Consider the following 24767-nt stretch of genomic DNA (forward strand, 5'->3'; position numbering starts at 1 on the left):
AATTGTCAGAGCCACTCATAATATATATGAGCATTTTAAAGGTAATTTCTTTGCACATGTGTCCATTCTAGTCTGCAGCAGGAGTGGGAGAAGAGCAAATCTATTATCAGAGTCATCACTTAGGAGACAAATTCAGTGAAGATTTGCATCATGGACCTGTTAAGCAAGGTGAGTTTTGCTAGTTTTTAGCTGTAATACTACAGGAAGTCTTGGGTCACCAAAGCATGTGAAAGTCTGATGACTCAAAGTCTTAGGGCAATGAACTGCACTTTGTTGATAGGTTTCCTTTGTCTGAATTTTAGCATTGATGTCAGTGAAAAGCATTTGGTAATTACCTCTGGATAAATTATTAAATGCACACCTTCATAAAATTTTATCTTTTGCAGAGCAGTTCACAAATAGAGTTATGAACTATCAATAGTGAGATAGACAACTTTCAGCTGTCTAGCTCACCATGTCTTAAAACCCCCATGGTATTTAAAGGCAGGTTTCATGGTCTGTTCTGCAAATATAACCCCCTAGGGCAGGCAAGATGGGAGTTTCCAAAGGAAGACCCTAAAGTCAGAAGCTTTTTTTAAAATGTAGAACGACGCATGAGTTTGCACATGATCTCTACTCCACAAATAGCCAATAATGCATAGTGTTCATCTTGTTGTTGTTGATGAATTTTAAGCAAATCACATCAAAACTTGTGTGTGAAATTTCACCCCCTTCCACACTTACATGACAGCTTTGCTGTGTTTCTAGGGACACTTTCTTTTCAAATACCATAATATGTTATCTGTTGTTAAACTGCACAAATTTGAGGATTTTATTCCATTTTCTTCTCTCATGACTTCCCAACTGAATATCGCTTTTGGAACTGACAATATTTATTTACAAAATTTTCCTTTCCTCCTGAATAATAGCACCCCCTTATTGAAATACATAATACTTACACCCCCTTATTGAAATACATAAACATTTCTTGCTACTAAATCCTGCAGTTTTTGACTTTACATCTTCCATTCCAGGGAATTTTAAATCTGTGGTAATGGAGTGTGATGTTATATGGTCATTATAACAGCCCTGTTCTGTCAAATACAAAAAAGAAATAAAAAAGTCTTGAATTTTCTAGGATCTCTGGATATATGTAGTATGCTGGAAGGGAAATCACAAGTAACTGCAACAGCAGAGATGCCAACATACGTGAACACCCAGCATATAAATATAGAGGCTCTACTGGCACTTCAGGCAGATGCTGAAAGCACCATCAGTGGAACAGCAGACGATATCAAAGAGAGCAGCCCCGGAAAAGATCTGTTTGACATGAGTGAGTTCCCTTCCTATTCACTGCCTTTCTAACAAGCAACCCAATATGTTTATGTATTAGTTCTGTATAAACAGAATTTTCAAATTTTCAAAATTTTAATATTCCTGGTGTAGTTCTGGTGAATTGTAGTATTTTCATATGGTGGTTTCATATCTGATCAAGTTAAAATAAGAGTGGCCAGAGATTTGAAGCTAGTTTGTATTACATCTGAGTTGAGCTGAGTTGCAGTCTATGTTGTCCTTAGCAGTACAGGCAGGCATGTCAGAAGGAAAATACATCAGGAGGCTTGTCATGCAGGAAAGTGAAGGAGTGAAAGGCTGGAGGATTAGCTCCAGTCTGTCCTGTGAAGGAGTTACTAAGAAGACAACATATACCACAAAAGCTTTGTGCAACAAGGATGCTGAGAGGGAAGTTAAAAGGTTGTGTTATGCCTTGCTCTGGATAGGCCTACTATCCTATCTAGTTATCTGTTCCAACTTTGAAGTCAGCTTTTCCAAAATTAGAGTCATAGCCATAGATCGATAGTTTAATCACCAGTTATAATTTGATGTTGGTGCTACCAATACACATTGTTCTCAGCCTTGAAGAGATACTTAACAGGAAATTAGGGAAAGCAGTTTGAGGTACAGAAAATTTTCTTTGTTTTTCTATTTTTGCTATGTCTAATCAATTGCTTACACATGATTTATTTAATTCAATTTGTGTGATTGAAAGGCAGTGAGACAAAGCAAATGTTATTTGTAAAATATCGTATCTGTATTTCAGTTATCTCACTATACATAAAACTGTCTTCCTGGGATGTTTTTCCTCAGATATGGATCTATTTCTGAAGCTTAGTGAGATTTTGGATTGAAAGAAAGGGTGAGGGAATAGGATGATCTGTGAATATAGATCTGAAATGAGAAAATTCTGCTGTCTGAAATTGCGAATGGTAGCCTTGATTTCTAGCATGCACATGCTTAGCTGTATTTATTCTTTTCCTTAAAATTGGGAAAACTAATTTCTCATCTTCCATCTTCCAGCCTTCATTACTCTTTATTAACTGTTGGATCATTGGGCAAAAGTAGTATTAAAAAATGTGTCAGCTAGTCCTAAGTGGTTTGTCAAGCTAAACATGTGTTGGGCTTTGTGTAGACTGCAATGTAGTGAAGACATACATAAACTGGTTTTGGGAATTAGTTGAGTATCATCAAGCTGTATTTACCCTATTTCTCTGAGCTAAATTAAGCTCTCTGTGGCCCCATACAAACATGGCTTGGTACTCCTCATATCTGAGCAGTTTGTTTACAGCTAGTGAATTGCTTCATGGAATTGCTCTGCAGATGTCATTTAATAAGTCACAGAACAATATCTCTTTTTAATATGTGCTAGTTGACCAGATGAACATCTTGCAAAGGAAAATAGCTTCCAATAGGTCAGTACAGCATGTAATGAAGCATACGCTGACCTATTTACTGTTTCTGTAAGACTGTTGAGACCTGTAATGGTACATCTTTTCATTCCACTCTACAGAAAGTAACACTTTGTTCAGGATTTAGCTGAGGATTAAAGGATGCTTCCCCGAGGCTGATTTCAGCTAAGGTAAATCACGGTAAAGGTGTTAGACTGTGTCTATGTTGTAAAGTCCCCTTCCTAGGTGGAGGCCAGGGGTAGGCTGAGTGATAAGGGCAGCTGATCCCTTCTAGACATGCTGGGCTGGAGAGTTGGTAATGGATAACTTTTAAATGAATAAGTTGCTTGAAGAGAGATGAGATGTAAGTATAATGACATTGGGTACCCATATTATGCAATTTATTTTAAATAAAAGTGTCTGGCATATGTGGTAAGACAAAAGGAGAGCTCTGCCCATTACCAGGGCATATAAATGGAAGTGTTGAGAGTAGCCATTACTGAAGTAAAATCACAATCTTTCAAAAGCTCCTGCCAAGGTTTGCTCTGATTTTTATCAGCAGCTTTGTGTGGATAGCATACATTTTTAAAATATTAGACTCCTCAATCTTAATATAATCCATAAATCAGTAGGCCTAGCAGTATATCTCCCCTCATTTTTTTCATAAAGATAAAGAGAAGTGGCTGTAACACAAAAAATCCTGTTAAAAATGACTGGAATGTCACCATTTTGTAACATGATTTACCTCTGGAAGATCTTGTCTTTGCTCCTATTTCCACAACCAGAACCATTCGAAGATGCCCTCAAGAACCAAACGTCTGACACTGTGTTGAGTAAATCCCTCTCTACGGAGTGCACTAGTCCTCTTTTATCCAGAGCATCTGACTGGACTGTAGCGAAAGAGCTGAGTACAGAGCCTTGGTATCAAGGAGAAATGAGCAGGAAAGAAGCAGAACAGCTGTTAAAGAAATGTGGAGACTTCCTTGTGAGGAAGAGCACTACGAATCCTGGCTCTTATGTGCTGACAGGCATGCACAATGGACAAGCCAAGCATCTTCTTTTGGTGGACCCAGAAGGAACTGTAAGTTCTGATTCCTCAATAACACAGGAGGTTTCTGACACCACACATTTTCTCTCATATTGCCTATGGTGAGAAAACTTTCAGCTGAGTTGAATAGACTGAAAATGTGTTAATTTAATTATAGTTAAAGAAAGGTACTGCTATTTTAAAGATGTCTTTCCATTTTGAAAATATAGGTTTCAATAATTACAGAAAGTTATGTTTTAAAAGAGTATGTTTCAGAAATTGGGAGAGCCTGTTCATTTTCTTCAGTGACACAGCTACATCCGGACTGAGCCGATAGCATCACTTACCATTCAAATTGTTTGGTTCTTTTTTCACCCTGTGCTAAGTTTCTAGCAGTTTCGCCAGAACTTAATGATGAAGACTGGAATATTTCAAGCGAGGTGCCCACCACAGCATAAACTGGCTCTGGAAAGTTTTAACAAAAGCTGTTCTCTTTCTGAGAAAAGTTCAAGGAAAGCAGATGACACGCCTCACTTCAGAGCAGTGTTCACAGGCTTTTCCTTGAGGCAGTGTCAAGCCATCCCAATACAAATCTTTACTGCAGCATGACATTAGCTTGAGAGGACCTCTGCTCTGCCTGTGGAAGCTGTACAGCTAACTTGTTTTAAACATAGGAAGGAAATGTTTTGTGAAGGTGTGGTTAAATAATTAAAGATTATTTTGTGATATAGATTAGGTTTTGGTCTGTGCTGATTTTTGACCATTTCACCTTGCAATATCTGTTTCCTCTTATCATGGGTGTAATAATTTACTTAGCAGGAGGCTGGTGCAGAGGGATGAAAAATGGGCTAGACAAATGATGTCCCCTGCCCTGAGGTGTTCCAGTTTCAAAGGAACTGGGGTGTACCGTGTATCAAGCCAAGCGCATGTGGTGGCTGGATCGCTTTTAGGGAAAGGCATTTTCTAGCACCTGAAGAAGAAGGTATTTGTTAAGGAAAGCACAAAGATGCTGAAACACACAGAGCAGAGTTGGGTTCTGGCATCTCTGGAGGAACATCTCTTTCTAATGAAAAAGGTGAAAACACTTAAACGAAGCAGGTGGTCTCTTGAAGAAAATTTGACCTAAAAACCTGACTTAGTCTGACATATACAAAGTTTTCAAGCAGACCTATTCAGAAAGTGTAATAACAGTAGACTGGTCCATAGGTAGCATGCAAAGTATCTGCTTGGAGAGAATAGAGGGAATAAGAGACAAAACAGAAACAAAACTCCAGAAATGCCATATTGCCACTGATTTTGATGGTAGAGAGATCAAACTCTGAAACATGATTCATTGTGGCATTTTATTTTTAGAGACTTTTAGTGGAAAGTTAAGAGAAAAAGTATTTTGTTTTTTAATCTATCTTCTTGCATCCTTTTTTTGAAGGTTCGTACAAAAGATCGTGTCTTTGACAGCATAAGTCATCTCATCAATCATCATCTCAAGAATAATTTGCCAATAGTTTCTTCTGGGAGTGAACTCTGCCTGCAGCAGCCTGCTGAGAGGAAACACTGACTCCAGATAATTATTTTAGTTTTTATAATTTGCAAGCTACAAGGGAAATTGCAGATCTGAAAAAAAACGTATATTAAAAAAAAAAGCATATTCACATATTCGCCAGTATGTTTTCTTGCAGTTTAAGAAGCCCAGCTTCACACAATACACTTGAAAATTCTCAATGCTTTATGTAGACATGAAGTCACAGCTGAAGGCTTTCTTAAAAACTAATTTCAATAAAATTGTTCAGATTCTCTAATGTGAATATTGATAGTGTATAAATACACATTAATATATAAAAACAGTCTATATTTTTCAGGTCAGTCTGTTGACAATATAGAACTATCTTCTATGACACATGTTTTTACCAGAAGAAAAATGCCAATTGTGACTGTTCAGATAAAAATAGAATTCGACAGTCTCAATTTCTTGAGAAAGTGAACATTAGGAATCTTATTGCCAATTTTACCTAAGAAGCACAACTAATGGTGGATTATGCTGGTTAACAATGGAAGGAGTCTGAATTCAGCAACTAGTATTCCAACTCAGAAATTAAGCATAAAATGATTTTTAAAAGTGTTTTTCAGTGTCACTGATATCAAAAGCATTTTATCTTTCTGATGTCAAGTTTGAATTCTTATATGATGTTATTCAAAACATTTGTATCTTGCTTTAACAATGATTTGGTGTCATCTCTCTGTGTATGAGGTGTGTGCATTTGTTTTTTCTAATCACATATAACAATATTCTGTAACTTTAATTCATTAATTTGAGTGCTAAGGTTATTTATAAGTAGTTCTCTGCTTATGGTGAAGATCTAGATGTCCTTAACTACCACTCTCCCAGGAGATGTTACATAACTATTAGACAAGTTCAAATAACTTGTGTTTAATAAGATGAATGCAAGATGTGCATTGTTGGTCAAAGAAATATCTGAAAAATCTTTTCTTCTTAGAAATAGTAAATACTATCATGACTCTGGTGTCAGTTTTGACAATGACATCACTTGCATTTACCAACCAAGGCTTCACTTGACTTTGGCATTCAACAAGTGACAGGTATTGCAAATATACTGCTTTTCTCTAACTATCAAGTTGAAAAATACACATACACTAAAGATGCATTTCTGGCATAAATGTACTTGGCTTTACGTACTGTGAAATGTTTTAAGAAAGGTTTGCACTATTCACATGCAAGCACTGCATGAAGTTATTTTCCTATTTTATGAAGCTTATCAAAAGCCAAATTCAATAGACATAGTTCCTGTAAAGGCAAAGTTTGTACCAGAGTCAGGATTTAGCCTTCATCATTCCAAGGTCTTCTCTAACACCAATATCTGAAATCAAATCTTCAGACTTGATTCATAAAGGCCAAGAGTCAGCAGGTTAAGTCTAGGTTAAGCACCTGCCTGTGCTGAAGCAGACAATACTTAAATGTACTTAAAATTTGATTTGGGTTTAATAATTTGCTAAGTTTAAAAATTTGTCAAACTACAACCAAACTGGCTGAAGGATTCACTTAGAATCCATTCAGGTAGGATCATTATATTAAAATTCTGCAATAATTTTCTTCTGCTTTGAAATATGCTGAAGTTGCAACTTGGGAAGTTTGGTGCCGATGATCTCAAGAATGAAAATGATTGAGGCACTAAGACTAATCATGTGATCCATGCAATAAAAATGTGCTTCATTCTGTAATCAGAAGCCAAACTAAGACATTAGTGAGCCAAATGTTTCCGATTAATTTTCTTGCAGATAGTTATTAGTTGATATTTCTAGGTCTGAGTGGGAGCTGAGTGCAAAGAAAAGAAATTAAATGCTGTATTGCAACCCAAATTAGTATGGTACTGAGGTTAGTGGAATTCTTAAAATTTGGGTTGTCCTCTTATCAGGTTGGAAGTTGCAAGGGAAGACGAGGAGTTCTTATACTCCAAAGCAGGAGTTCTTGTACCCCAAATTAAAATTGTTTCATTTAAGAGCAGTCATGTCTCACCATGTTCCATGTTGAAGTATCTTGGTTGCCACCTTTTCTATCATATATAACTTCTGTCATTCCATTCTTCCACCTCCCTACAGCCATGTCCTGTAAAGTTTTTAGTGTGAAATCGCTAACTGTAAGAAAAGGCCTCTTTTGTACTTTGAATGTCATGTATCACTTTGGTAAGAGCCAGGTGCCTAACTCCCTTAGGTGCCTTTAAAAATCCCACCAGCTCCCTATATCTGTTTTAGATTCCTAAATACGCCGTCAGTGTATGCCTGGAAAAATATGACAAGACATGGGGATATGAATGAAAGCACTAAACATATACTGAAATAAACATCTAAAAATGTTTACCATTATCCTAGCTGTAGCTTTAATAACAGCAGCCACCTAGCTGCATGTTTTGGAAATTGAAGCGGGTGGCAAGGAAACATGAAGTGAAACAGCTTGACAGAAATATTAAATCCGGCAGACTACATTTCACAAACTCTGCCTCCAGGAAAACATGGCTATTTTAAACTGCTCTGTCAGCCCAGCCCATTTGCCCAGCTTAACACGCTCATTGATGATGCAAAGGTTACATATAGCTTGATCAGATGCAGTTTGGTTCTAGGTAGCACTTTTGGGCTGTGACAGTGCCCTGTTGCCACAATGGGCCCAGAGATCCTGTCTGGCCAGGTGCAATGATCCAGAGACTTTTCTAAGTCACTGGGAACCAAATGATCTCAAAGCTGTCCAGAAGGGAAGGTATGTGGCCAATCAATGCTCCCTTTGTTGATCCTGCCATTACTTTTTGTCACTGTCACTTTGGTAATTTGGCTTCCCCCATATGAAAATGGTATAAAAACTGTATAGCCAGTTCCAAACTATTGTTGTTAAAGAGCTCAACATTGAGCTCAAGAAGAGTGAACTGAACTTGCTAGAGAGGCAAGGCTCATTGGCTCATTTCTGTGAGGAGCCAACACTGCCAGCAATTTAAGAGTTGTAGAAGTTATGAGGTGGCTCAAATGTTGCACAATTGGCTGAAACCAGACAGCTGACAGGATAATATGAGCCTTTTAATGTTTGCCTTTGGTTTTGAGTCCCCTTACCTTCTGTTTTTATTCTCTTTTATGCAATCTCAAGGGCTAGACACTTGCTGGTGATAATTCAGTATCAAGACTTCAAGAACTGAGAATTTACTGAAAGAATAAATTCACTAGACTCAATACAAATCACTGAGATTAGACTATATTATGGTGTTCTTTGATATTTTCCCAGGGGAGAGGTGAGAAGTCAGAACAAACTCTCAATATCCTGCAAGGCTATCTACATTGATTTTGAGTCCTATCTGATTATTAGTTTGATTCCAGTTTTGTTGCAACCACGAGAACTAGGGGCAATGAAAATGCATTTGATTCCTTCAAAGAAAAAACTTTGAAAAGTGAACCACATGCTTTTGATTCATTTTATTGCAGCTAGGGGCAATGAAAATGCATTTGATTCCTTCAAAGAAAAAACTTTGAAAAGTGAACCACATGCTTTTGATTCATTTTATTGCAGATCTAGAGTAATTATTAGGTTAATAAAATTTTCCAGTGAGGCTGGCAGCAATAGACTGGACATTGAGGTACAGCCTTGTTCCTAAACTTTCAGATATTTCAGAAGCAATGAAACCTCAAAGGTAGAAAATGTGATTTGGAAACTAAATTACCTTCTGACTTCAATGGGAATCTGCTGAGTGTGAGGATGCCCAGGTTCTTTTCCCTAATGCAAGAAGAGGACGTTCAAACTGGCCATGCCTGGGTGGAGACCATAGGAGAAGATGCAATTTCTATGGCTTACTGCCTATCTCCCTGCTCAGGGCTTTGCACACCAGGTGAGGGCAGATGGTTATACAGCAGCTCCCCTCCACTTCACATCCTACAGGATTCACAATGGGAGATAATGACGGTTCTGCCAGAAACCTCTCTACCACACACATTAAATAGAAACTACGTAGTCCTGGGACCAGGATTTCTGTACAAAATGTGCACTATGACTGGAAGAAGACATTTACTAGCAGTCTAGTAATGTCACCTGCCAGCACTGAATTTTCTGTATCCCGGGCTCATTCTTTTTCTCCTCTGAGGAATAATATGCTCACATTTCTTATCATCATGGTCCCCAGGCATCATGCTGTGCAATAAGATGAGAAGAATTTATAAAATTTATATCACAGTGCAACTGCTGCTGGCATATCAAGTGCCAGATGCCAGCTGCAATATGTTCATAATAGAATTGATGCATATTTAGATATTTGTAAGTAGCAAATGTTCCATTTGAAAACTAACAGAGTTTTGCAGCCTCCAGGTAATGCACAGCTCTAAAGGGGAAATTTGGAACTTGTGAATGTTCTGGCAACAGGTTACGAATTCTGCTCTGCTCTAAAGCCTTTGTTCCATCCAGTGTCTATCTGGAGTACATCTATCTGAACCAAGATTCGGTATAAAGTAATTGTGCATAAACAAAGTCTAAGCTGAAGTAACAGACATAATTCCCTTTTTATCTTCCAGATATTTTTAACATGTGTCTGTTTAAAATCCAAATTCAGATTTACCTTAGTGTACCATCAAAAATATGTTGATTTGCGTGGTCTTTTTGCCCAAACCTAGAGTTGCACTCTCCACAAATCTACGCTTGCTCAAAGCTATCAGGATATGGGCAAACTCCCACTAAATGCTTTGTGCTCAGCTGTACTTAACTCTACTTACTCACAGCAGTGTCTGTAGACCTTGCTCTCATCTGCACTGGGTGCAGCTGGAGTGAGGCCAGGCCTGCGGAAAAGAACACGGATATACAGTTTGCCTGCAGTTAACCAGGGACTTGGATAGGGAGTGAAAAGCTGCCTTGGAAGAGGAGACACCAGAGATAAGAAATGTGAAGCCTGGAAACATGAGTCAATAGGCATATAAACCACTAATGAGATCGGAGAGCTCTTGCCAAATTATAAACGTGCTGACTGGTTGATAGAGTTAAGCCAGAACATCTGGGAAGGGGAACTGCAAAATACTTAGGCAATGCCTACCGCTCATCTCTTTTTGAGACATTTATGTTCACAGGCACTGATCTGTTCCCCTGCATCTTCCAACGTAAGCATCTTGTATACTTTCACTGAGAAAAAGCAGGGCTTTTTTTTTTTTTTTTATCTCAGTAAGGGGGATAAGGTTTCAGAGATACACTTTTCTAGCAAAAGCACTATATAGGGGAAAAGCTAAATATAGGATGTTTAAACCCTGTTTAACAACAGAACAGGCCATGGAAACCAAAGAAGAAAGAAGCTAAAGCTGGGTGACTCATTCTGCTACCCCACATTGTGGGACACAGCACAGATGACTCAGAAAAGGAAGGTAGCCTCAGATTTGGGGATTAAGATGCAGATTTATATTTTATGTAGAAAGTGAAATAATATACTGGTCAAATAGTTTTTTCTAGCAGTCCTCCTTTTTCTTCCTTGAGGCAAAACCAACCAAACATACCCAGGCAAAGTAAGTGTAATTTTTTATTAATGAAGAATATAAAGATTATAATTGGCATCTATTTGTGTCCTTTGTGGCTGGATTGGTGTGATAACTGCTTCTCTGTAAAGTCCTGCGGAGTTAAACCTTTAAAGTAGCCAGGTTTCTTATTTTGAAGTAAATGTTTTTCTTTGCATTGTTTGGACAGCAACAACAAAACAAAAAAGTTACTATTTTGCTGTAAACAGAAGTTTGACTCTACATTTGTTATTTATTATTATTTATTACTTTTAGAAACATTTCTAACTGAGAATTGCAGGAGAAATAATGTTTGTGGAAATATTGTGATCATTTATATTCCAGACTTTTGTAAATGTCAAGTTTTTGCCTGTCTGCTGACTGTGGTATTCTGGTTATAGAAACCGATTTTGTCTCTGAGGAAGTCCTTGAGCAACAGAATTTGGAATATAAGTGTTGCGCTTTTCTGTTTTCTGATTATTCAGTTTGTATTTGATTAACCAAAGTAATAAAATAATGAGCCCTACTATCAAATCAAAATGCACGTAAAGTGGGCTCGAATCTGTTCTCCTATGCCTGTGTTACCTAATGCCTAATTTATTTTCAGGGAATTTTTTTATTTACCTGAAGGGATGCCCATTTTATAGCAGAATAAATTAAATTCTACAGGATATTGGATTACCTAGATATTGAATATTACTAAGTCAGTGAACTACCCATCTCAGTAGAAACAGGAATGAAAAATATCAGAGGACCAAATGGCATGTAAGGATTTTGTCTTTATATACACTGACTTTACACCAGAGGAGCTCCACTTAGTTTGACATAGGCAACACTGATTTTCACAAGTTCGTTTTCGACAAATATCATTTTTAAATCACTTGTACAGGCCCTCTTTCTGGGCCTCTCCTGAAGAGGCAAGCTTTCCTACTTGGCACACTGAATAGGTCAGTATAGACAAGGGTAGACAACTCCATGGTCTCTCAGTGAAGAGTGACTGCAAGGACAAGGTCCACGCAAGAGCAGCTATTCAGTGTACTGTGGAGCGGAGAAAGCCTCCGTATCAGAAGGAAGTTTAGCTGGGTTATGTTCCCCAAATCCTTGTCCTCCACTGCCTGAGTCTCTCCTTGCAAAGGCCCTTCCCTCTTACACACTTGGAGAAAAGCTGAGTCTGGGGATGCTCTGGGAGTTTACGTTGCTCTTGGGAAGAAGAAATGCAGCTCTGAGGGCAGGACAGCACACCTCTGCATGCCTCTGCGTGGTGCCTCCAGATCACATCAGGTGCCAGGAGGCCTCAAGGCTCTGGCAAGCCTCACAGCTCAGTGGTGACCAAGCAGAAACCCCTGATCACTGCTGCCATGCCTGTTCCCCATGAGTTTTGCTATAAAAAGGGAGTGTCCCCAGGCCTGGGGTGGCCATGGGGATCCACAGCTCCCAGCAAAGTCAAGGGGCTGAGCTGTGCTCTTGGTTGTGTTGGTGGCACCACCTGGGCCAGACAGTGACACAGCTCTGCTCAGCAGAAGCAGTCCAGCTGCTCTCAGGACCCCAGCTTTTTGGCACTTTATGCCAATATGTGTTTTCCATTTCCATACTCGAGCAGTTGGAAAGGCCAAACCTTGCAGGCAGCGTGACATCCTAATTAATGTTGCTTCTTGTAAAATGTGCATTCCCAAGGTGGCAGCTGCACGCAGTGCTGCCAGAGCAGACGGCCTTCTGAGCAGGAGAGCCAACCGACCAAGTCTGCTTCCAGAAAACCTGGGGAAAAGCCTTTCTTCAGCTCTGGGGGCAGCGGAGACAGAGCCTGCTGACTTCGGCACCATATTGTTCCCACAGGTACTACTTTCAGGCACAAGTTTAAGTGCATGTTTTCGATAGAGAGACAAAACCCATTTTACAGTTCTTTGAAAAATGACTGCTATGCAACAACTTTGGTTTAAAGGTTTGAGATTTAATTAAAAGTTTTCACAATGCTTATGATACCTAATGAGTTGAAAATACTCTGTAAGGCAACTCTGTTGGCAACAAAAGATTCCTGGAAAGCATCTTGTGAAAGTTTTTTTTCTTCTTAGGTGATTTGATTTGCATTTACTTTGTAATCCAGAACCATAATAAATATTCCAATTTATGAAATAATATTAATTAAATGTTAGTCTCCTTTGTAGCTTTTGCTCATGTAAAACCAATTGGGAAAGGGAGACATGATTCAGTTTGTTATATGTTCAAATCAGCCTACATAATAAGAAACTTAGATTCTGGGATGTATTTTAAGGAATTTTCTAATATTTTCGGGTGAGAAAAGCTATTCTCCATCTTTTTCCAGCTTCAAGGATAGGACATCTTCCTGGTTGTTTATGGTCCACTTCTCTTAAGTCATAGGATTGTTCTACTTTAAAATTCGGCTCTGAAATTTTCCAGAATCTGTGCTTTACCTAGTATGTCCCAGTGGGATGTACCCACTGAAGACTGTGTTGACTTTCTTTTTTTTCCTCTTCAGTCATAAGTACTTTGTAAATTATATCATCAGTGTTACATGTGAACCCATGATTACCCTGCTTCAAGTACAGCTGGGTAATGAACTAACAAAATATCCCCACAGCTCCAAAATAAATGAAGGAAATCAAAGTAGAGTGAAAGGTTTTTGTACTGACATGGCCTCCAGCTGTGAAGTTGCTTGCATTACATGTACCTTGCATCAACTCTGTCAATTAGCTACAAACCGATGTTAAAACTTACTCTTATGTTTGTGTTCTTGGACTTTGGCTACTAAATATACTCATTTTTTTCAACTAAATAGTAAGAATCATGTAACACCCTTGACATGAGAGTTGGTGTGGGGTCAGCCACAATGTTTCCTCAAACTGTTGTCCTGCTAAGGCCTTTCTGCTTTACAATAGGAAGGAATGCTGCTATGTGCCACCACTTCATGAACAAACATTTAGAAGTATACAAATATTTTAGCTCATAGTTTTCAAAGACACAACTTCAGGGAAGAACTTCCACACTGAAAATATAGCCAAATAGCACTGTAAGATCTGAAAATGTAGGCAAGCCATGCCAATACAATGTCGCTAGTTCTAATTCTCACAAAGCTACAGAGCTGCTGACCCAGCCTGTATCTGCAGTTCATATAGTTATATCATGCTTAGCTTGGTTTAGCTTTTTATTCTTCTCTAAGTGCACCACTTATCAACATTTTTGGTTGAAATTATTTCATATTTACTACTCTCACAGTTATTTAATTCAAATACAGTTTTTCTTTGTTCTTACACATTTCTAAGAGCATAAAATGTTTACAAGCAGACTGTGAACTTGTAAAACGTAACCACAACGCAAACATCTACATTTTAAAAGCTTTAGCTACACACACTACACAACTTATAAACTGTACATACTTGGGAAGAGTCTAATGCTGCTGCTTTAAATGATTAAGACCAGAGTAAAGCTAAGGATGAGCTCTTCCAGGCTGTGTATTTAAAAAGCCCCGACTAATTCTAATTGTGCATAAGGCACAGTGTGGTTTGAACAACACAAATCTTTGAAAGAGCTCAATAAAATTGCATGCTTACATTCTTACTGAAAGATAATGGGAACTCATCTCAGAATTTCCCATCAACCTCCACTGAAGCCTCCAGCCATGAAGTACTACTGATGGAAGTACCACAGGCCACTTACATGGGGACTTGAAAACAGATGTTTATGAAGTCTTAACTGCTCTAGATCTCAGGTAATCCCTTTGATGCTGAACACCATGCTGTACTGAGACTGGTAAGGCAGTGATGATCCATAAAATTGTTTTCATACAGGTTTCTCCGGAACAGCCTCTCAAAAGAGTAAGTCTGGGGCTCCAGAAAAGTTGTAAGGTCTTCCAAACTGAATAGGCTTTATTCCAGATCCAAGGCAGGGTCAGGTATACATGAAGATATGCTCTTCAGCAGGATCCTGTTGTACCGCATCTTCCTTCTTGTAGCTGCAAAAGTGCCCGGAAACAGAAGGAGCATAGGATCCCATTGCCAGAAAATGGGATGTGGTCCCAGTTGCTGGAGATTTTCTAACACAATCCCATGTTGTGGGAGTGCCTGGAGAGAAAAGAAGGAACTCCACAGGGACCTCTTTGTGGTTCATTAGTTTCTGAAATGTTATGTCTCCATTTCAGAACTGAAGAATCTCATCTTAGGTAGTGCATTCACAATGTACACAGATTTACATAGATTTGACATACATTTTTAAATACATTGGAAACAGTAAGTAATAATATATGCATTGAGACAGTGCATACACTTAATACACATGTACTGTTGGGTCAACTTTTAACTACTTTAAATAGAGAACATATACAGCCTCTCTCAATGGTTATTTACTACTGCTTGTTTAAAATAAGTTGTGAAATGTCACAGTGACAACTGTCATGTTATCTTTCACTAAACATAAAAAGTTTGAGTAGGAGTGGAAAAAATAAAAATACTAGATTGATATGACATGTTAAAGTTCCTGTCAGTTAAAAGTTACTACTTCATATATTTTTAAATATCCCCATTGAAACACATCTATCTATTTGTGTAATTTGTCACCTTACACTGTATACTGCAATACAATGTTTAGCATATTGTAAACTTTTACCAAACAATGACTTTTTAATAAGGAATTGTACAAATATACAGCTATATATACCACATACATATAAGGCCATTAACATAACAGCAAGATACCACAAATCACCACCATATGTAATGAGCTTTCTCCCAGTCAGCAATAATCAGGCTCATTTTGCAATCATCAGCAGTGTATAGTGAATGCTGTTTGTATTGATGCCTTGCAAGATCAGGCAGTGCCAAATGCAACCTCATCATGCAATGCCACTGTGGTGCAGTGTCATTGATGTGCATGGACTCCGTATTGGCTGTTGGTTAGCATGAAAGGTTTTTTCCAAATCAGGTGTGTAACTGAATGAACACCCAAAGCAAATGATTGGTGATAAATCAGTCTTCAAAGTAAAGTAAGCAGTTAGTGTTTTCCCCTGTGAGTTAAGAGCATAAATATTTAAACTACACTTGTAGTTTAAACCTAAAAGCCACAGAAAGGTACTTGACTTGAGGAGTCCTTTACTTACAGAAGTTTCCGTTGTGAAATGAAGATTCACTTTTCTCAGCGGTACATGAGGGAATATTCATCTGTGAGAAATCTTCCTTTGGCTTCTGGGTATTGCTGCTACTGGATTTACTTCGACTGTGATCTGGTGTGGGCTGAATAGGCAAAGATCTGGCCACCTTGGATTTCACCAGGCAGCCACAAACAAGGCGAAAGAAAGCCCGACGCATTTCCTTACTGGCCAGCGTGTAGATGATGGGGTTCATTGCAGAATTGATGACTGCCAGAGCAATAAACCAGTTGGCTTTGTACAAGATATAGCACTCCTTGACGTTGCAGGCCACATCAATGAGGAAAAGGATGAACAGTGGAGACCAACAGGCAATGAAGACAGTAACAACGATCACAACAGTCCTCAGGAGAGCCATGGACCGCTCTGAGTTACTGTGGTTAGTGACATTACGACTGCTGGACTTTACCAGGATGTAGATACGGGCATAAAGGATGACAATAGCAACCAAAATGGCTATGAAGATACTGATGCAGAATACAACATACTTCTTGGAGTACAGTGGCAAAATTGTTGAGCAATCAGGTAAGTTGCTTATACAGTTCCAGCCCAGGATGGGTAAGGCACCCAAGGAAACTGAAATAAGCCAGCAGGTACCAATGAGAAGGAACACTCTGTATTTTTTATTTGCATCATAAGGCCTCATTTTAATCATGGTTAAATGCCGCTCAATAGCTATCGCTAGTAAGCTGAAAGTGGAGGCTCCCAGGGCTACAAACATGCTGCCTTCCCTAATGAACCAGATTGTGGGGGACAGGCTCAGAGTTTTCTTCCCAGACATAAGAATGTTTACTTTGTAAACAATCCCAGCTAAAAGATCACAGAGAGCTAGATTGCCAATAAAAAAGTACATGCGGTTGTGAAATTTATTGTTTTTCCATATGGCAATCAACACCATCAAGTTTTCCAGGACTATGAAACTACATAGGATCAGAAATGCAATAGTGTTATCACTTGCCTTTTCCCTTAAACTAAGCTTTCCTGTGTAATTATAATGCAGTACAATCAGGGAGTCCATCTCTTCATTTACTTGAGGGCCAAGAGCATCAGGTGGCACGGTAACTGCTGCCATCATTTGTTTGTTGATGCTGGACTTCTCTTCTTTAGTATCACAAGAATTCAGTTCCGATAATTTTCCACAAGAGGGAGATCAAGGCCCATTCCTCCAAGTACTCTTCTGGGCAGGCAGTGGGTATCCTTAGTTCCAGCAAGCCTTGCATATTAATTCAGCCGAGTGGCTCGTAAACCGGGCTCTGAAAATAAAAACAACAAATGTAGCATAAATCTCACTGTCCCCGTATCACCCACAGCCTTCATGGGTGCTCAAGCCATAACATAAAACTAGGATGTGAGAGGGACACAGACTACAGCAGGGCACCAAGGTCTAGCATTGCTGCACCCTTCTCGAGGTAGTTGAGGGTAAGACATTGGTCATGCTCTGCACAGATGCAGCTTTGCTGTGGAAGTATGAAGTCAATGTGGAGAACTGCTCATAGCTGTTTGTCCTTACAAGATTTCCAGACTGAAAAAAATGCAGAGGAGCAGCAAGAAGGATTAGCAAACGGTTCCAGCAAGTCCCAGTGTGCACAGCAACCAGCTCACTCCTCAAGAAGACCTAAGTGTACGTGGTGCTTCCAAAACTCCACTTCCCCATCACTGCCTAAGCAGCAGCAGGGCAAACACACTGTTTTCTAAGCCTGTCCCTGTTCTGCATGCAGACTTAAGGTAGTAACGAGCCTGAGAAAGTTGGTGTCAAGTCTTGTTGTCAGTGTGCATGTTTCCAATTCCTAAAATAACTTCCCATCCTTAACAGTTAAAAAATAAGTTATTTACAACTAAGGAAGCCAGTCACTATAAAACCAATCCTACTTCCCATTAAAATTAGTTGGTTTCTGTTACCCTTTGAAAAATAGGCATAGCAAGTCAAATCTGTCTAAGCAACATTTTTCTTTATGGTTGACTTTATTTTTTTCCTTTTCCGTGTGAATACAAGATATACTTTTAATGTTATTGGGTTTGTTTTTTTTTAAATAAAAAATATTTATACTGACTTTAATTGTCCTGCTCAATTTACTTCTGCTTTTCTTTAAGTTATGGTTTGGATTAACTGCAACATTTTCCCACAGACTTTGATACATTGCATTTTTGCAGCAGATCCTCCTAGCTGTCTTTTTTCCTTTGCTATATATAAATATTGGAAAAGATACGCACAGCTTTGTAAAAATATCAGAAGATGTCAGAAGCACTTAGTGTTTTACTGGAAATGTTACAGTTTAGTTGCTGCATGCTCCAATGAGAATCAGTGCTCGTGCCCCTAACATATATTTTGAGACTGAACAGATAATAAATTTTTCAGCTTGCTAACCATAGCAGGATGGGGAGGAGCAGAGAAATGGTTCCATCTGAACCAAATTTGTAAAGTTTGGTTTGTTTGTTGAGTTGTGCTGGATGGGAGGAAACTTTCCATTGGTCCAAAATGAAATAGCTTAGTTTAGGGAACTCTTAAAGAGCTAGAGCTCCTGATGTTACCATTTATGTACTCAAGGGTTACAAGCATTTCCCAAACGCATGAAAGACACTTTCAAAGGATGGGTATCAAGGGAAGAACTTGAGATCTCAACCTCTGCTAGAGACGAGCACACCAATGTTTTTCAGCCTGCAGCTTGTACATCCCAAGGAATATCTGATTACTCTAGGCAATGGAGTAGGCTTACCATCAAAAGGCTTATGTTTAATACAGAAGTGTCTTTCATTGGAAAGTACCTTCATTGGAAAACAGCAGCCTTCCAGTACTTATACGGGGCCCACAGGAAAGACGGGGAGGGCATCTTAATCAGGAAGTGTAGTGACAGGATGAGGGGGACCTGTTTTAAACTGAGAGAGGAACCATTTAGATTGGATTAGGAAAAGAATTAGGAAGAAATTCTTTACTGTGAGAGTGGTGAGACCCTGGACCAGGTTGCCCAGAGAAGTTGTGGATGCCCCATCCCTGGAAGTGTTTAAGGCCAGGCTGGATGGGGCTTTGAGTAACCTGATCCAGAAGAGGTGGAACTAGATGATCTTTAAGGTCCCTTCCAGCCCAAATTCTGTAATTCTATGCATAGGCTTCTGAAGATCACAAAAACATATGAGGCACTACTGTACTAGCACTCTGTTTGGGGCACTTGAAAAGTGGGAGATGCACTTTCAAGTGCCTTCTGGAAGAGGGAAGGAGGAAACCACATTCCAGATGAATATAAAGGGATTTAAAAGATGCTTCACACCCTTTTTTCCCATCCTCCCTTTTCTTGGATTCCGTCCTTCAGAAAATAAGTAATCTGATAAAAAGCCTACAGTGAATTGACTTGAATTCCTTAGTACATTTGGGGTGTTTAAAAATTATTTTCAAGGACAACAATTTACTATTTACCCATTATTATTATTGTTTCCCCATTCTAGTTCTTAGGTACAAACTACTGTGTGAAGAGATCTGCTGGGAGATAACATATTACCCAAGAAACACAGTTGCTGCTTGGTGTCTTTGGTCTTATTTGCTCTGAAGATGACAGTGAGTGTCTCATTCGTCTTCCACAAGCAGAGTTGGGCCCTCAAGTTGTTGCTTCAGAAGCAATGCTTTTCTGAAGCATTTTAACAGTGAAGCTCTTCAACACAACTTCACCTCAGCTAAGGTTGAATCTAATTGGAAGCCAGTTACAATCTATACGATGTTAACACAGAAACTATCACAGTCTTTCATTATATCGGCTTATAATAAAATGCCACTGTCCATATGAATTGCATGTGCTTTCCATTGTAAAATAAACAATTATATTTAACTAGAAAAATATTTGTTAATGATAGCTAAACTAGCAACGCTCACCAGATGGGCTGATGGCTGCTTGAGAGAATTCTATCATTTAAGAGCACCACATGCAAAAAAAATAAATGTTCTGTAAGCCTTTTGCAAACTGTGTTACCGGTCTATCAAAGGACAAACATATTTCTGTGAAGAAAATGGTATGCCAGACTTAGGACTTTATCAGTCAGAACTCGGCAGCTGTAAACTGCCACAATTCTGCTAAAAGCAATGGTGCTATACCAGTTCCCCTAGCTGAAGGCATGGACAATGCACTCACTATGATGAGAAATCATACAATGTCTCTTCCACTGTTCATAATTACTTCTCTTAAAATTATTACAGTAAACTTAGTATCACAAAAGTAAATCTTTGCCACCTCTGGCAGGCTACTGGCAAGGCAGTGGAGGCAGTAACATTACTATGCACCAGTATTCTCAGGGAATGAATATCACTCACAAGCCACTTGACAGTCAATATAAATAATAAAGTAACAAACTAAAATTTATTGTCTTCTGGCAGCAGCATTTCCAGGTAATATCCTTCAGCGATACTACTTTTTTGTTTCCTCCTTTGTAGCCAGTAACTCAGAAAGCACATTCATTTTTTAACAGCTAGAAAAATTGAAGTTCTTTGTATATGGTAATAACAAGACAGCAGCAGCCAACTCCAGGATATCTCTGTCACTGCTTACTGACAGCTCTACAACTCACTCCTCAATATCTCTTTGTCCCAGATGCGTACAGATGACTAGCCACTAGCTGCAAAGCATGGACTCAGCTCAAACTATTAAAAAAAAAGGACCCGAAGAGCCTGTCTGGCATGTTGTGTGTTGATCATTGCTTTGTTAGGTACCTCAATACCTCTGGCTCTCAATACCACTGGAAATCAGTTTTATTCCCTCTAAAGCAAACCAGAAAATCCATCTCTACCACTGCACCACCAGGTGCCACTAGAAAGATCCGCAGTGCAGGGGCAATCTGGCAACAGCCAAAACAGCATTTGCTGCGTTACTCTAATAAACGAAGTGATACAATGTTAGGAACTGCGATCATGTGGAGGACAATTCAGCAGCCTCCTTCAGCTATTTGGTTGTTCTTTGTCCTCCCTACTCCATGGATGGAGAGAGCAGTTGGGGTCAGCAGTGAGCACCATCATGTGCCCCTACCCACTGCCGTACTTTGGGGTTTCCACAGTAGTTAGTGCAGTCTCCTGCAGAGGTCAAGGATCTTACTAGGGTCAAGCAGCCTTCCAAGTTGGCCCAGGGGCTCTCCACCATGGCTCACATTCCTGGGGTCTACCAGAGTCTGTATGGTCCCTGCGCCACATATGCCATGAAAAGGGCAATGCTGTGTGGTAGGCCAGGGACCCTTGATCTGCCCTATGGCAAGGCACACCTCCACTGCCCCCTCCATCCCCACCACACAGTGGTACAGGCAGAAACTCAGGGCTGTACCTATCGCCAGCTCCCCACATATAACGCCTTGGGTAAGGCAGTTGGAGTCAACCTGCAATTTTCCTCTGGGAATGTGTAATTCCCACTGCTTGAAGGCAATGAGGAACTGGAGATAATGGGGATGCCGAAGTCCTTCAGCAACCACCCTCAGTACATCTCCACTCTCTGCTTCCAGCAGGCACTCTGGTGAGAGTCCCATGGGGACCTGAAGGCTTTCACCATCTCATGAGTCACTGGGTACTTTACAGCTGGAAGAATAAGATATTTCCTTTTTCGAAATAGTGAGCCTAACTGCTCTCAGTTTTCATGATATCCTGAAGTCAAAGCAAGAAGTGACAATAAAGGACCAGTAAGAATAGGATTTAACTTCCTACTTTTGATTACATGAGAACATACAATGCTATGTGTTTAGCACACTCACTGTGATTCAGTTGGAAATCATATTTTTCTGCCTTCTAAACATCCACGAACAGATTTGACCAAAGAGACCGGACCCTCTTTCACCACCATCACACACATTGTGGTTCTCCCTTTTCTTCCACACACAGCCATATGCCTTGGACAATTTTAAGAAAGGCAAAGGGAAAGTCAAGAATGCATATCTGAAGCCAAGCTTTTGTATATTTTGCTTATTTTTAAAGCCTTTCTAGATTATAAGTAAACACATGTAATTTATCGGGCACATCCTTGTAGTGCTAAATTTAAGAACAGAAAAGGCATTTGAGACCAGCAGCACATTTCAATGCGCATTTCCACTCTGAAATTGAACTTTACTAGTTGCAAATAAAGTTAAGACAACAAACATCTGCTGCAGAACAATGTCTTGGGCAACTCAAATAAACTTTAAAAGATTTTTTTTTTAAGCGAATATCCTGGCATCTTAGAGCCTCAGAAAAGCCTCTGACAAATGGTTATTTTTCTTGGCTTCTGGATTTTAGCTATCAGAGTGTATTTTGTAATTCCAAGCAGCACATATGCATATCGCATAGAAGAGCTCCCGCCTGGTTTAATTCTTGCGCGTTAAAGAAAGGCAGACTAACTTCTTCCCCCTCGTCGGCTCCCAGCGCTCCCGACCTCCATCCCCGCCTCACGCTCCGTTATTCCGTCGGCAAATCTGCATTACTGCAGCCGCCTGAACTTTCCGGAGTGACAAAATCATCGTCTCCTTGGCCACCCGAGAACAACCCCGACGTGTCCGCCCGGTGAACCGTCCCACACGGCTAACACTACGCTACTCACAGTCCCGGGCTCTCCTCCCCCCGCCGCCGCTCCCTGCCTCTGCGGGACCTCCCGGAGGGATGGCCGGCACGGTGCCTCTCCCGCTTACACGGCAACCGGGACCTCCCGGAGGGATGGCCGGCACGGTGCCTCTCCCGCTGGCCCGGCAGGCGGGCCCCCGCAGCCACCGGCCGGCCCCCCCCTCCGCAGTCTTCTCTGCTCCCCTCCGCCGGGCTCCTGCTCCCACCGCCGCCGCCACCGTCCCCCCTCAAGCTTCGTCGGCCGCTCCGGCCGGAATTACCGGCCCCCGGCCCACCCCGCTTGCCCCCGCCCCTTCGCCCCTTCGCCACCCACCCACTCACTCGTGGCCGTGGGGGGTACCCCCGGTGAGGCTGGCTGCTGCCGTCGGGGTGCGGCCGCCGGCCAAAGACGGGGCGTTACGAGCAGCGAGGGGTGAAATGCGAGAGGGGAGAGCCAGCCCGCCAGCCCGCCGCCCAGTATTTGTAACGTCCCTAAAAATGCGAGAGGGAGGGAGGAAATTCTGGGTAGTCCTCGCTCGGCTGGGGCCGTTAGCGTGCTGGAGTGAGGTGTACCCCTCCTGCCCCTGCCCCGCTGCTTCACAGTGTCTAGTAATGAGATCTTCAGAGAGCTCGAGAGGGGTGATGCAGGGTGAAGCATTCAGAAACTCCAAGTGAAAATGTATCTGGTTTGACCCTAAGCTGCCAAATTACAGCATTCTTTTAGTAAGGTGCCTCTTGACAGAGTTATTGACTGAGTAATAGCAACTCAAGGAGAGCGATAGGCATGCAGATTGCTTCAGTGGTGGAAGCTGCACTTCGGGAAAGGAGTTGCAACCCGGATCCAACAATCGTCAAACATACTTGTAAGATGCCTGTACCTACAACAAAGCCTTCTGTCAGAAACTGACATAATGACCTGTCAAACAGAAGGACTACAACAGCCTTGCCAAGGGCAGGCAGGCATGTAGGGCTGCCTAGTCATCTTGCTGCAGTTTTTCTTGGGAGCCTCCTGTGGGGAGCTGAGCATTGTCACCCTGGGACTCATGCCACAGGCTGGGTTGTTGGGTTGCCTGCACTGCTACTTGGTAGTCTTGAAAGAAAGTAGAACCGGGCTTTTTATAGCCAGACGCTTAAGCTGATGTAGCAGAACAAACAGTTTGTTTCTGTGATAGCTTCTCATCTGCTGAAGATAAATAATAAAAGTCTTCTGGTTTAGGACCTTGACAGGAAATAAGGACTGGTAAATTCAGTAAAATGGTAAATAGTAAAATGCTGGTAGATTCACTTCCAAGCTGACGGGCAGACACAATGGATAAGGCTCCACTTAGCTATGGACAGGGCTATACTGCAACATGTGGTGGTCCTGGCCTTTTCTCCTTGTCCTCTGATCACACATGCTGTGTGAAAGCTGCTGTCTTCTGTGGAGGGGACAAGGAGTTGAAAACTTCCACACCACATGAAAGCACACACCTTTATTTGGCAAAGGGGAGCCCAGTTCTGTGAATCGGTGCTCTTCCATTGCACAGGAAAGTCTTGTCCAATATGTTCCCTGAAAATTGCCCCAGCAACCTCTGTAGTCCTCCTGGCAGCCACTTACCACTTGTCATCATGGCCCAGTTCTTGCAGAGGAGATGTTTTGGGAAGCAGACTCTGGCCTTGCTCTGTGGTCTGCTATTATTTCTCGTTCTTTTCCCTAAATCCTTGTTTTTTCTTTACTACTTTTTAGCTATGTGGAGAGGAAAGCCAGTAGAAATAGTCATTATAGTAGGTGAGGGGACAAGATACTGCCACCAGAAAGATTTTTTGGCAATCATGCCAGAAGGTGACAAACGGTGCCCTGCTGCCTGTGATGGATTTGATTCACCTTCCTCAGTTGGGCTGAGAGCAGCCCCCAAAAAGGTGCCACTGTAGTACAAGGAAATTACTCTCCTCTGCAGAGGAGTATGCATGGGAAGTGGTGTATTGATGGTGCAGACCAGATGTTATCTCTGACTGAGATGTTTGATGGTGGTGTCTGACACGGTGGTGTCTGAAAGCCCTTCTTTTGCAGCAAAGCACCTTGAGCAATGCAGTCCCACCAGCGAGTGCATGGATCTCATGGCCTAGCTCTCCTCTCCACCCTGGGAAATGGACCTCAGCCATGGGTGTGCCAGAAGGGTGTCCAGTCGTCAGCAGGCAGCAGTCTCTTGCAGCTGCCTGTGGTTGCAGCAGCTGCTGATAGCATTGGAGGAGACATGAGGCAGCAGACTGCAGTGCAAGCTGGAGAAGTCACTCAGGAGCAAAGTGTGGTAGAGAGTTCCTGCACAGAGACTTCCAGGGGTGGCATCTCAGGCCAAAGCAGCT

At 40.9% G+C, this 24767-nt stretch overlaps 2 protein-coding genes across 13 annotated transcripts in view; one reads left to right on the forward strand and one right to left on the reverse strand.

Annotated features, from left to right (window-relative positions):
• The window catches only part of SHC3 (SHC (Src homology 2 domain containing) transforming protein 3), a 64341-nt gene extending 58373 nt beyond the window's left edge, over positions 1-5968 (forward strand). For all 8 annotated transcript variants that reach the window (XM_014947603.1, XM_014947602.1, XM_014947604.1 and 5 more), the window contains 4 exons: positions 72-168; positions 1118-1312; positions 3488-3783; positions 5156-5968. In XM_014947603.1, the coding sequence (XP_014803089.1) occupies positions 72-168; positions 1118-1312; positions 3488-3783; positions 5156-5284 (717 nt within the window). In that variant the 3' untranslated portion in view covers positions 5285-5968. The remainder of the gene's footprint in view (positions 1-71; positions 169-1117; positions 1313-3487; positions 3784-5155) is intronic.
• A 7249-nt stretch (positions 5969-13217) lies between these two features.
• S1PR3 (sphingosine-1-phosphate receptor 3) lies at positions 13218-22879 on the reverse strand. 5 transcript variants are annotated; one of them, XM_014947609.1, is made up of 3 exons: positions 21608-21649; positions 18659-18769; positions 13218-17148 (listed from the first exon to the last, which is right to left on the reverse strand). In XM_014947609.1, exon 3 carries the CDS (start codon positions 16968-16970, stop codon positions 15840-15842), a length of 1131 nt encoding a protein of 376 aa, XP_014803095.1. In that variant the 5' UTR covers positions 16971-17148; positions 18659-18769; positions 21608-21649; the 3' UTR covers positions 13218-15839. The 5 variants fall into 5 exon arrangements, with proteins under 5 accessions (XP_014803095.1, XP_014803097.1, XP_014803094.1 ...); XM_014947611.1 differs by lacking the exons at positions 18659-18769; positions 21608-21649 and adding an exon at positions 22767-22879; XM_014947608.1 differs by lacking the exons at positions 18659-18769; positions 21608-21649 and adding an exon at positions 22426-22523.
• Between the last annotated feature and the right edge of the window lie 1888 nt (positions 22880-24767).

This window comes from Calidris pugnax, unplaced genomic scaffold (assembly GCF_001431845.1).
Source record: "Calidris pugnax isolate Ruff unplaced genomic scaffold, ASM143184v1 scaffold156, whole genome shotgun sequence".
In the NCBI taxonomy this organism is placed as follows: Eukaryota; Metazoa; Chordata; class Aves; order Charadriiformes; family Scolopacidae; genus Calidris; species Calidris pugnax.

What these genes read in the sequence shown, in the direction of transcription:
- S1PR3 (XM_014947611.1), bottom strand. Translation starts at nt 16,970, where the DNA reads ATGATGGCAGCAGTTACCGTGCCACCTGATGCTCTTGGCCCTCAAGTA.